Source organism: Sinohyriopsis cumingii, chromosome 16 (genome assembly GCF_028554795.1).
Source record: "Sinohyriopsis cumingii isolate HCF-2022 chromosome 16, ASM2855479v2, whole genome shotgun sequence".
NCBI classification, from domain to species: Eukaryota; Metazoa; Mollusca; class Bivalvia; order Unionida; family Unionidae; genus Sinohyriopsis; species Sinohyriopsis cumingii.
The window spans coordinates 5,255,989-5,270,123 of NC_142976.1; the positions used below are offsets into that span (position 1 = coordinate 5,255,989).

General features: G+C 35.5%; 1 protein-coding gene across 1 annotated transcript in view; it reads left to right on the top strand.

The window, feature by feature from the left end:
• Positions 1-7,443: 7,443 nt before the first annotated feature.
• The window catches only part of LOC149779861 (sodium-dependent proline transporter-like), a 109,594-nt gene continuing 102,902 nt past the window's right edge, over positions 7,444-14,135 (top strand). The window contains exon 1 of the mRNA XM_089936534.1: positions 7,444-7,513. Coding sequence (XP_089792660.1) covers positions 7,478-7,513 — 36 coding nt within the window. The 5' untranslated portion in view covers positions 7,444-7,477. The remainder of the gene's footprint in view (positions 7,514-14,135) is intronic.

Genomic DNA, 14,135 nt, shown 5'->3' on the forward strand with positions numbered 1-14,135 from the left:
TATAGCGTTGCATATTATATTTATACATGTCTTCTTGTCATAATTCAAAAGGTGTTCATCTTAAAATAGTAGGATTTTCAGTTCAAATATCCATTGGAATAGCAATTTATCCCAACAGTTGCTTCTTCATACATTTGTCTTTTCTTAGAATTGAGAAAATTTGCTTTGCATTTAATGTTACTATTAATGGCATTATAATTTAGGATGCTTTAAATAGTTGATCCATCTATAATCTTGTTATATCGGTCTCTCACAAACAACACCTTTGGCTATTTATCAACACACCTACATACCTTCCTTGGTACCTTTTTACCTACCTACCTGCATACCTTGCATGTTATATCTTTTCAGCTTATCTTGAATACCTTTCCTATTATATAGAAAAGCGCGAAAACTAATGGACTTTCTGTAATATATCTATATATATATATATACACAATAAACTGACAACGAACAGTGCGAAACTAGTATCTAGCTAGCCTGAGCGCTTTCGACTCTTTAATAAGTCTTTTTCAAAGGTAAATACGAAACATAGACAAGACAAACAAATATAAAAAATCTTTAAATTCCAGTTATGTTTGAGAAACTTTGTATGGCTGTTTCTACAAGAATTCAACCTTTAACTTTATTATGTTTCAACTAGTTTATTTCAGCTTGCTGCTGATACTGGAAAATATTTGTATTGACCTAGAAATTGATGAGCCATAACGACATCTGTTATTTTATGTAAATTTATGTAGGCGCAAATTATATCCCGGATATTTCATTGTTATAGTAGTCATAGGTTATTAAGCAAATTTAGAGAATTATTTAATTATTTTGTCGGCTGCAAAAGATAATTTAATTTGGGCATGGTTGTCTTGGTTTCAATGTTCTAAGGCGGCGTATCCAGTAAGATTCCTTTTCTTTCCTAGTTTGGGGACTCCAGTTGGGGTTGTGAGCAATTGCAGTAAGTGTTATATCACTGAAAGTGTGGCCAGGGGATGAGAAGTGTTCTGCGACCGGGCTTCTCCACAGCTTCTTTGTCATCCAATCAGATCTATGAAGGTTGATCCTTTTGTGTAGCTTTTCAGTTTCTCCGACATACTGAAGGCTACAGATCTTACATGTGATGAGATAAATGACATTCTCTGTTTTGCACGTTTTGTTTGGACTATGTATGTTTAATTTTTCTCTAGTCACTGTGCTAGAAAATGTCCTGGTCTCTATCACATCTTGACAGGTTTTGCACATTTTATCGCCTCAGGGGCCAGACTGATTAGGGTGGTCTTGATTAGTGATTGGCGTTAGCTTCGGCCTAACTAGGATGTCCTTGAGGTTTTTTGGTCTCCGGCAGGCGACTACAGTTTTTTTTTTTTTTTTTTAGGGATAATTACCTTTAGTGCGTCCGACGATTCCACAATGGGCCAGTGTTTCCGGATGATTTTGCCTACTTTGGGGTTGGCTGGATGGGAGGTCAGGATAAATGGTATCCTATCAGCCTTTTCCTTCTTTCCATATTTTAGTAGGTCATCGCGGTTTATTTGTTTAGCCCTTTGCGTTGCCTCCCTAATCAGGTCTTTGTCGTAGCCTCGGTAAATTAAATGTTTAGATAGCTCTTCAGACCTTTTTAGGAATGTTTTATCGTCGGAGCAAATTCTGCGTATCCTCAGTGCCTGGCTATATGGGTTGTTCCTAATGCAAAGTTTTGGATGACAACTACCTGGGAGGAGATACTGGTGTTTGTCGGTTGGATTGGATTAGATGTCTGTATGGAGTTTGTTTTCTGCCAGTCTGGTTGTTGTGTCCAGGAAGACGTGGTTTGAGTTGGAGACTTCTGTCCTGAATTTTATTGAGGGATGGAAGTTATTTGCCTTTGATATGAAATCATCCAGACTGTCTCTTTCATGTCGAGACTTCATTTCTATATCATCGATAAAGCGTACCCACTGGTATGGTGGAAGGTCAACCGACGCTAAAAGTTTGTGGAATATCGTGTTTTATACACTGTTTTGTGGGATTTGTCTACTGTTATAATGTGTACGAGCAGGAATGACAGAATATGTACAGTTTTAACATCCGACATTTGTAACACATTGCATATTTACCCCCCCCCCCAAAGATTTCGTGGATATATATTTACAAATACATACATACATACATACATACATACATACCTTCCTTGTATAAGATATAATTGGTTTTGAAACAATACATAAATCGTTGAACGAATAAAGGAATAAAATAATGAGCGAACATGATATCCATAATTCTCAATCTTACATGATCGTTTTGTTAAACAAAATCATACCACATACAAAATCTGATCTAGATACGAATTAACATGGTCTCACGATGTTTCCAAGAGACATTTTGTTAAAGCCTGACAGTAACTACAACTCGAACATAATGCACTAATTACAGCTGTTTGTTGTTATTTTTTAATACAGTGTTCAATACAGATTAAGCTCAGACCCTCGTGGGTTGTTCAGTTACGGAAGAGGTGCTGATTTTAATCATCCATTCATCCATCCATCCATCCATGCATGAAACAATAAATAAATTACCGAATGAATAAAGGAATGAAAGTACAAAGGAACATGATATCCACACGTCGCGATATTTAAAATGGTCGATTTTATCATCATTAATTGTATTATGATGATGTTGAACACGAAGACGATGATAATGATAATAATAATTATTATCGTTATTTTTATCTGCTTTTGAAACAAAGTGGTCGAGATCCTTATACGATGCCAAACAGAAAAAAAGCACTGAATTTCTGAACCAAACTTTTGAAGAAAAAAAAAATTATGAAAAGGCACATGATTTTGTTTCACTATTCAAGATCCTGAAACGAATGCCAGTGGCATGGAACATTTTCAAAGAACTTAAAATAAACCTTGTGGAGATAATTTATACATCTATATACTCTCAAAGATATAGACGGGTTACCACGTCTAATCAAAGATTATAATGAATAGAACACTTATAGATTCGGATGTGCACCTGCAGTGACGCCCCAAATTGTGTTTGATTGTTTGGAAGGTCTAAGAGTCGAAGAAAAAAAAGTGATAAGCACACTTTGAGTAAATAGACACACAGACGTTTGGTATGTACCCTTTCGAGGAAAGTCAGGTTCCTTTTGAAAATTTTGAACACCCGGCCGCCTCCCCCCCCCCCAACACTCGACCTGATCAGGCCCTTAAAGACCACTCCTTCTCAGAGTTCCTCTTTTAAACAAGAGCGACAACAACCACCGTGTGTGTGGTGTGTGTGTGTGGTGGTGTGGAGAATGTGATTCTGAAAAACGAATCGTCTTTTCTGCCAAATGTGTGTGATGTATTGTGTTATTAGAGCAGCGATTGGAAATTTTACTTTGCAAAAGGGGATAAACAATTGTGGGCTAGTTACTCAGCCGTTGTATTGGTCATCTTCTTCCCAGATCATCCTGGAAATATATTGACAGGATATTTCAATAAGAACGGTATCTTCACTGGCAACACCAGCCACAACAAATGACTCTTCTAATCCCAATAACCTTCTTCTAGAACCCTCCATTGAAAATCATTCTTTGCAATTCTGTGACTTCTCTGAAATTAAAACCATTGAACAACGAGTAACCAATTGCATTTAGCATTAACCAATGACAGTTCCAATGACGTGTTTCCTAACAACACAGTATGTTGTTACGGACAAATTATCTCAGCATGTACATTTAGATTACGAGGCTCACTGTGAAATAGCTGTGGTAGAAATCATTTAGTCCACTAAAGTCTGAAATATTGTCGACGACCAAACCATTCTTGTCCTTAGAAATCCTCAACGAACAAGTTAAAATACACTTATACAAAGATGATCATAGCTTTTACGAATACAACATACCGTCAACAGCAAATCCTCAATTAACAATCTGTACATGAGAATTTCGTCCTGATATTGTTTGAATGCTCGACATATTCCTCGACAAGATTTCAACTATGTTCAACAATCAGTATGACAAAGTACCGGATAAAATTAGTCGAAGCGTACTGATCAAATCGTATCCCACTATTCATGATCTTAAATTAGATTTTCGCGACGCCAAAATGCTGTCCATGACTTTATGTTCCTTGTTTATTTGCTATCTAGGGTGGAAACAGATCTCGCATTCCATCCAAAGGCATCCACGATCGATTCTACAAGTACTTTAGGTCCTCATTCGCAATGAACAAACAACTTCCATCTAATGATTGTGAGCTCCGATTTTGTCAAGTACAATGACATAAGAAACAAGTCTGATCCTTTGCTGAGTATCATTTGGTTCAAAGTGGATTCTTCCACGGTTCTTACGAGCAAGATGTATCAGTCTCACCGAGAATTTGTACATCCTCACTACCTTCCTGTCAGTGAATCTTATCTTGAAAGTGTGAGTATCAGTATGAAAGGAGATCAGGGACACAATATTCTATTCTCTAAAGGAAATTTTTGAAAATGATTCTGGAGTGAAATGTTACGGATGTGTCATATGTTCCCAGGACATGACTTAGCAGGTATGTTCAGATCTGTTCTTCGTATGATAGCACCCATGTTAAAACAGAGGGTCAAGCGATGATTATATTGCTTTCCAAGAAACCTCATTGACTTGACAAATGGAACATGATTTCTCCAAAACGTACGTATTGATCGACAAAATCCTTTAGAAGCGCTCATGAAAGTTTTTTTAATGCAATATGTCCCTTGAAGATCTTTCGTACATTTCAAATAGTCTTTTCAGAGATGAATTTCCCAAAATGGCACACAGGCATCATGTAACAACTTGGGATAACCTTCGCAACTGAGAAATATAGTGCTGATGATGGTTCCTTTGGCTACTGAGTGACCCTCGACGTTAAGTTGTGAAACTCGTAGGGCCGGTCCGATGGCTTGATAGTCAGCGGGCATCGGCACGTTGGGGGCTGCTATTGATAGTGTTACGTAACCGGGATTCATTGCTGAATTTGGTTTGCAAGTTGGATCCTTTGTTTCCACAGCCTTGAACAGAGCCTTCGCTGCGTACTGACGAGGAACGCGACGTGAACGTGGATCCATGCTCCCCGGACCACACTGAACCGCTTTCGGACAGGATAGGGTCGTTGTGCAGTTAAGCTTGCCAGATGGGGCCAGGTCACTAGTTTTTCCTGTTGCTGTGGAGCTCTTCAGACCATGTCACACACTGTGAACAACTGTCCACTAACAAAGTTCTCCGGTGGACTGCAGGCTCTGCATGTTGCTGATGATGACGCTGTTAAATGGCTGACCACGCACTGCATACGATAATAATAATAACTGAGAAATATGATTCTTCGGCGTGAACGTTACAGTCCCTTTAGACCTCTATGATTCTGCAAATATCTTTTTATGCAGCAACTCCCTTGAAGACCTTTTCTACGTATCAAATATTCTTCTCTGGATTAAGAACCAAAATAACAGCATGCAAGAATCACATAACAACTTGAATATAACATCCATAACTATGAAATATGGTTTGCGGGGCAATAGTAACAGTCTCTTTAGACCTTTAACATCCTCCAAATATTCTTATGCGATATCTCACTTTAAGATCTTTTCTACCTTCAAAATAGTCGTTTAAGAACTAAATGCCAAACAATGGCATACAAGCATTATACAACAACCTGGAATACAAAATTAGCATAATAATGTTCATTATAACTGCGAAATTTGGCACAACCGGGCAATAGTAACGGACCCTGTAGAATATAGTCCAAATATTGTTTTATGCAACAACTCCCTTTAAGTCCTTTCCTACCGTTAAACAATCTCTTAAAGACTAAATTCCTACGATCTGCATGCTTGCATCATGCTACAACTTGGAATAACCTTAGCAAATGTGAATTATGGCTCCCAACAGGGCCATACAAATATTCTTTTTATCCTTAAAATTCTAAAAACGGATGATTAAAAAACACGGAAAAAGCTTCATAGTTTTGAGTTAAGGTTCGACGGCTGATAATATCAATCCATATACACCAATTCATCCTTTATAATTTCCTTTTCAGACCTAGGTGCTTAAAAATACCTAATGCGCCTGCGTAAATTAATAAAAAAAGAGACACACTGGATCTTGAATGTACTTATTTTTGGTCTAAATTAACCCAAATGCATGCTTACATCATCCAACACTTTGTAATAGGCTCGGTATCCTTGAAACAGTACTCCCCAAGCCGATAGTCTCTTCAGAGTTTCATAGCATTACAATATTCTTTGGGGTCTAAATTCTTAAAATTCTCTTCAGACATCATTCATTACCGTGAAACATGCCCCCGCCACCAGTATAATTTTTCTCTGTGACTATCGATATAACAAATAATTCTTTGCAACATTCTTTAACAATTCGTTTGATTAAGATGTTCCTCCTACTTACAGTGAACAACACTTTTTAGAATTATCGTGAACTAAACATAATGTACTTGGTTAAATAGAACTAACTTAAATGAAAAAGTAAAACATAACAAAATAAAGAATAGTAAATAAATTAAAATCTAAATAATTTAGGCATAAAGTATACCCAGTTCAGAAACACAAATATTTTAAATACAAATATTGTTAAAAATCTTTGCTATAAAGTAGTCAAACGAGTTTAAATAAATAGTTAAATAAGTTTGATTATATTTATGACTCAATATGAAATAATTACACAGTTGAGATAAATATTGAGTTTTAACAATATCGATGGAATATATTGTTTAAAAAATAAACCCCATTTTTATATTCTGTATTTCTGTAACAGCTAAGTGATTCAGGTTTTTAAAAGCATCATCGTGTTTAGATGGCTCCTAAATAAGAATTTATTTCGATTCATATAATAGGCCAATCAGTTTCTAAAAACATCATCGTGTTTAGAGGTCCTCTAAATAAGAATTTATTTACTAAAGCTTCTATATACTTTTGCACGCTCACATTATACAGCAGATATATGAAAAAGCGCGCGCGCGTGTGTGTGTGTGTGTGATATATATATATATATATATATATATATATATATATATATATATATATATATATATATATATATATATATATATATATATATATATATATATATATATAGAGAGAGAGAGAGAGAGAGAGAGAGAGAGAGAGAGAGAGAGCGTTGAGGATCCTGACACCGTGAAACAGGCCAAATTTTTGCTTTCGAAATGGACAAAACATAGCTGTGGGTTTGCCCACACCAACCCCCTCCCCCAAATATAAACATTTGTATGCATCTATAATATTATAAATGTATATAGTGTCAGTCATCAATTATACATGTACGATGCTGAAATCTCTAAAGGTGCCTTCTGATACAGTTTGGTTTTAAAACAGGCAGAAAACCTCGCCATGCAATTTCTCGAGAAAGAGACCACTAATGTAGAATTCCAAGTTGTTGCGCGCAATTTCTTGAGAAATGGGATATTCCAAGTTGGAGCTAAATAGCTGTTTCGTCATCATAACTCAAGTGGTAACTAAAGCAATGGGAGTTATTAAGCTTGACCATGTTATAAAGAAGGTATGTTATACTAGTATATCTTCGTAGATTCATTGTTTTAAGGAAACAAAGTATAATGACAAACGATCAGACGTTTGAACCGCTTCTGTCATACAATGTTTAGGTTCGCATAATGATAACGTCAACTTTCTCTAACTTTAGATACTGTAAGATAAAAACGCATGATTATGATATGCCATTTTCCATTCGTCGACCTTTCGTAACCAGCAAGTAACCATTACAGAATTTGTTGCCGGAATGTGAATCGCCACAGTTAGGTGTCTCTTAGAAAGTTTTTTTCTTTTCGGGTTCAATTTTGTCGGAGTTATTGCCCTTGTCACTGATTCCAACTGAAGCAAACACATATAAACTGATGCAAACCTCGTGTTATTAAGATTCGATAACTTGAAGTTTATGAACGTTCATGATCAAACTTATATTTATCAGTAGAGACATATCCTTGATACAAGCTTCTCTGTAGAGACAACCATATTATCATCTGCATCATTTTCTGAATCTAGACTTAACAGTGTAAGACGCCTCCCCTGATATTTATGTAATTTTAGGTCGCCGTCATACTGGTTAAATAACGGCTCAGTGTAGAGCGTTCCAAGGTCGACTGACATCAGAACGGGAAGTAAAATTTTCAGGAATATTTCACACACTTGGCAGGCCATATTGACGCTTTTCCACAAATTAAAGTTATATTTCTTTAGACGGATTTTCACTTACTCTGATGTCTTGTTTTTTCATTAAACAAATTAATATTTTCACAAAAACAAATGTATTTTCAAGTTCTGTTAACCTAAATTTCAATTTTCTGGAATGCCATGGAAGATATGAATACCGAAATCGGGTGCTACATGTCTGTGGCATGATACTCAAGTGCTAGACAGCACTATAAACTGCCTCAGTGCAGATATCGTAGAGATATGACTAAAACTGCTAAAGCTATGTTAAAAATCCAAATCACACACACATATAACTGTCATCCTTACTCATTAGCATCTGAAGAGTATCTTGCTTTGTACAGTTTCTCTTTATACTTTTGATGTTGTTTCTAAATGCCATGTAATATGTTTCATCATTGTTGCATTACACTAGTGTAAATGTGAGCAAGGGATGGCTCAGTTTGTATTTGTTACACTTTAACTTTAAACTTTTTGAACAATTCACCAGCAATTGAACAAGACCATAATCCAAAAATTAAAAATATTTAATCTTGTGTCAAAATTCTCTTTGAGTCTGTCTTTCTTTTTTTTTATCTTACCCATGTCAAAGGATGGTTGATCAAAGACTCAGAAGTCATTATGGACCTCTTTGAACCTCATATTACTAATAATACTTAAAATAGTAGAAACTATCCAAATTACAGTAGTACATTGATCAGTTAACTTCTTGGGTAAACATGCTATCCTTACTCCCATATCTTGGTCACACAGCATTGCAATGAATGCTGGGACAGTTCCAGATCCCACTGGACTGGTTCCAGATGGTTTCTGTAATGCACATAAACACCCAAAACAGTAGAATCACATGTGTGTACAAGCCCAGTGAGCGCTAAGTGTTTCTGTAATCATGGATCACATGCCATGCTTAGATTTGTACACAAAGTTTACAGCTTTGATAGCAGTATAATAAGTAGATGTGATCTTCATAAGGTTAAGGGGCATAAATGAATCTGTTATAGCATGTTACACCTTTAAAATATTTTCTGCATCTCTTCTATACAGTTGAAGTTTTCGCAGATAAATATGATTTTTTTGGACATGCCCAATGGGCACTTAAGTTAGAATATGGGAGGGGCCCAGTCTGAAATTAGAGGAGCCCTATCAGATTGTTGTTATCAATTGTTAATTTAAGTATTTAGTTTTCACTGCCAATTTAAGTAATGAGTTTTCCAAACTCTAGTCTTTAATTGGACTGCAGTTCCGTCTGAGACCGCTTCAGTAGCCTAGTACTAGCTAGAGTGTCCACCTCGGATGCTGGCGGTCGTAGGTTTGATCCCCAGCCGAGTTATACTAAAAACTTCTAAAAATGGTACTAACAGCTGCCTTGCTTGGCACTCAGCGTTAAGAGGTTAGTGTTAGGACCGGTTGGCCTGACGTCAGGAAAATGTGACTGGGTGGGACATCATGCTACATGTCTGCAGCCCCAGTGCTAGACTTCACTATAAACTGTCACACTGCAGACATCATAGCGATATGACTGAAAAATTGTTAAAGCTATGTTAAAAATCCAAATCACACACATACACACAGAGTTCCATCAGCAATATATGGTCTCTATTTTTGTCAGTTACACCTAGGATAAATTCTCATAAGATGTTTTTCCTCATTAGAATTTTTACTATCATTGTCAGTAAATCATGGCCAGTCAACTCATATATATATATTATTAATGTCATGAGTCTTGTAACCATCGTAGCTAATAAATCATCATGTTTTGATGTAACATGGTGCATGTGGATGTCAACCAAAATTGGCATGCAACTTGTTTATAATAAAACCTTTGCAAAGTTTGATTATTAGTGTTCAACATCATTTTGTGATTTATTACCCTTAATTGTCAGACCCACCAAGTATCATTTCCATACAAAAACTCCCTTAATTGTTATTGGATTTCAGCCAAATTTTGTATACAGCTTAATATTTATAATGCCTCAGCCAAGGGTAATTGTCATTCTTCTTCATCATCATTTATTGGAGTTGTAATCCTTGTTTGATGGTCCAGGACACTTGCACTTCTGCATAGGAATTATTTCATCCAAAGTTTGTAGACATCTTCATTTGTGTCTCCATGACTGTTGGATCCACTTGATTATGAGATTGTTGTTGGACTTAAAGAAAATTTTACATGCAGCCTGATATTGATATAACTAAAGCCAAATGTAATTGTTAGCTTCCTATATCATTGTTAAGTGAAGTTATTGCTGCAGAATTTAGGGCTTACATTTTGTATGCCACTTTATATTCATGAGATCTCACATGGGTTCCACTGTCCATGTTGTTTGTCATTAGTAATTGCTTCCTGTTCAGTTGTGCCTTAACTCATTTACTGTTTTAACATTGTCACCAGGCCCAATCCTCTTATAAATTATATGCCATTACATCCAGTAAAATGCAGGGGAAATCACTTTCTGGAATTTGATTGTTTTCTACATGTTCAGATTGTCAGTTATTTCTTCACATCAGTATCTTCATGAAGAGCCACACATACAATCTTACCAATGCTATGAGACCAGACAAAAACGGAACTTGAACATCAGTTTCTATATAACTGCTCTGGAAAATTCAATTACTAAGGTGTTAGATCATCTGTGTAGTCTTACAGTATTGGAGCTGTTTTCATTGTTACTGTATATGGTGAGGATAAAATACCTTATTTTGAGTACTGAACTAACAGCTTGGTCAACTAAACTATGTGTTGGTTAGATGCAGAACAGACTTTGAAATTTTTTCCCATTTAATTTCTGTTAAGCAGTCACTTGCCTGAAATAAACACTTGTTTAGATCCCTTGCACAGAATTGCTTTGAAAATAAACATCTGTTAATGGTTACCTGTCTTAATCACACGCTTGCCTCCCTGCACTTTCAAACGAAACATAGGTAGACTGAGATACAGAATATATGTACATTTGTATGTGTACAGTGTCACTAGACTCCTCTGCCATTCATGCTTGGCACATTTTACTGAATTACAGTGGTATTCCAAATAAGTGTTAATACTGAATGTGTTGATTTGCCAGTAGTCTCAAACGTGGTAATATGCCATTGGCCTGAACTGTAATGATGTGCTAACATCTTTTGATATATCACAATAATACAATCCAAAGGTTTTCTTGTCTGGATTCGCTATAATTCCAAATTAATGTTCTGGTTGAGCACTTTGTATTTCCAGTGAATACTAATTTGAATAAGTTATTCCACCTAAATGAAAATCTGGACACAACAGTAAGACCAATTCTGCTTCAAGATGTTAAGGCAGGTATTAGATAAACAAGATTATAAACCCCTCTGCTTGATTTAGATTGCATTTACCATATTTCTGAAAATAATCTGGCACTGAATGGGAACTTCTGTTCTAGATGGTTCTGGGGCTAGAATCAATACCATAAGCACTTTTACGTTAACAGTGATTTGCTTGGTAATGCATGTTCATTTGTTATATGAGGGGGGAGGGTACGGCAAAATGCAAGAAATAAAATCCAGAATGAACTGTAATATTTGTTTCAGCATGTTCCTGGAACTGTCACATGCAAAGCCTAAAACAGGCATGGCAATATTAAGAGAAATAAAATAAACCATCACTTGAATTTCAGTCAATGAAGCATGAGTAAACTCTTTGAACTTCTTAATAAAAATGTCAACATGATCTTCATTGAAACTTTCTTTGTTAACTTTGAGTCTGAATTTAGCAAAACTCTTATATAATTTTACTCAACTACATTGAAAGAAAAAGTGTAGCAATTAAAAAATACGCGGTCTCCTATAATAGCCACGCTACTTGGAGTCGCTTTCAATTTACATTGATATAATTGATTATTCGGTTAGATATAATTGATTATTCGATTAGACGATCAATGCAGACTTAACGGACATCATCGCCAGGTTGCATACGGTACAATGAGAATAGGATGATATATTGATATAGCCTTTATTTCTATAGATGCCACGTGACTTATCCAAGGAACAGCCCACCCACCCACCCCCGGTTTATCCTGAATAAATCTGTAGAGGTAGCACAATACATTTTTTTCGTATAAAATAATAATACATTGAAAATGTTTTAAAAAGGGACAGTCCTAAATTGATATATAGAGGATCTCAAATGGGTAACGATTTAATATTGAATTTATAAAACGAGTTTAATAATGTTTAATAATGCTCGTCAAGGCTCGCAAAAGCTGGACATTATTCAACGAGTTTCATAAATTTAATATTAAATCATTACCCATTTGACATTCTTCACATAGTTTTCATTTCAGTGGAAATTAATTAGAAAGAAGAACAAATAATTTCGTTCATTCTGACAGACGGTACATCTTTCATTTGTTGTGCATAAAATATAGTCCCAAAAAAGGCTAAACTAGTAAAAGTAGATTGTACTTTTTTTTTTTTACAAACTATAAATCAAAGAAAAAGCTTCCATCCGAATAAACAGAACATTTTATAATGACAAAATAATTTTTCAAAAGAGAATGATCAATGCGATGTGATGCCACATTGTTTGATATGGTAAACAGTAGGCCTAGAGTACATGTTTACCCTAATATGTCACTTTCAGAACTAAACATTACATTGTTGCGATTTTTGTGTGGAAATAGGATTACTGGATGCAGAATTTCCCACATTTACTGCAATGCATGTGTGACCGGATATTTGACTGGAACAATAGACTGTACAGAAGACAATTTCTTTTTGAGTCGGATTTGCATCCCATATATACTGAGTAAAGATGCTGTGGTTGGATAAAGTTCTGTCAGTTAGGAGACCCATTTATGTCTAAATTCTTCTGTGAACAGATACGAGTTTATTTACTTCTGTAAGTTTACGTTTAAACCACACTTGTATATATGGTGGATTCTGTATGACCTTGGGAGTGCAGTATAGCCATCCGACAAAACGAGTTCATATTTTCCAATACAAATTTAGTAACCTTTTTATTATATGCTCATTTTTTTAATTCTACCTAATGCTTAATTATATTAACAAAATACACAACATGAAACAAAGTAACTGAATGTATGCCGTATTTCAAACTAAATACACAAGCGCAGATTCATCATTACACAACAACATTATTACTGCGCACATATCTCCGCCCAGATAATTTGAACTTAGTTGCGCGCTTGACATAACTTTCGAAACAAAATGACGTGTCTAGTTAAAATTGAAATTTTGGAGTTATATTGTGAATGAAAGCGTATTGCAACAACTTTTCCATTTGATCTGGATCGAATAGATATTGATATTTTTTTCTATTCTACGAAATTTCGTGATTATGGACTGGATTTATACATGTGACAATTCCACATGAAATACATGGGGTTGAAGAAGCAAGAGAGAAGCATGTTGACATTTGCAGATGTGTTTTTGTTTCTGTCACTGAACGTTTGAAATCATAATGTGAGAAAAATATCAAGTCTTTCAGTTGCAATTATCAAAACAACGCTATGGAATTTAATGCTTATTTCATTTTGAGTGCAGTAAGGTGGATGTAATTGCACTTATATTCGAAATTACAGTACAATTTCGAAATGTGTAATCAAGATTGGGAACCTATGACATGGCTCGTGTAATTCGGATTTGCAGAACTAAGTACATTTTGAGGAAATATAGGATGTAAAACTGTACATTTTTTTCCATTCTTGTCACCAGCTAAAGAAGACAGTATATGCCTTGTCACTTGTATATTATTTGTAAGGACCCATTCTTGCGTCTATTGTATAGTTAGCCTAAATCAGAAACATTGTATCAAAAAAGTTAACGCGGAATGTGCCAAAGCAGCTGGTATGCGGCAGTCCACGAAACATCTGCTTTACTTCATTCAGAAACAAATTTAATCAACCACAATGTAAAGTGCCTACTACGCGAGTGTACATGATTTTTTACAAATCAAAAGTGCTGGTGTCTCCGTCCAT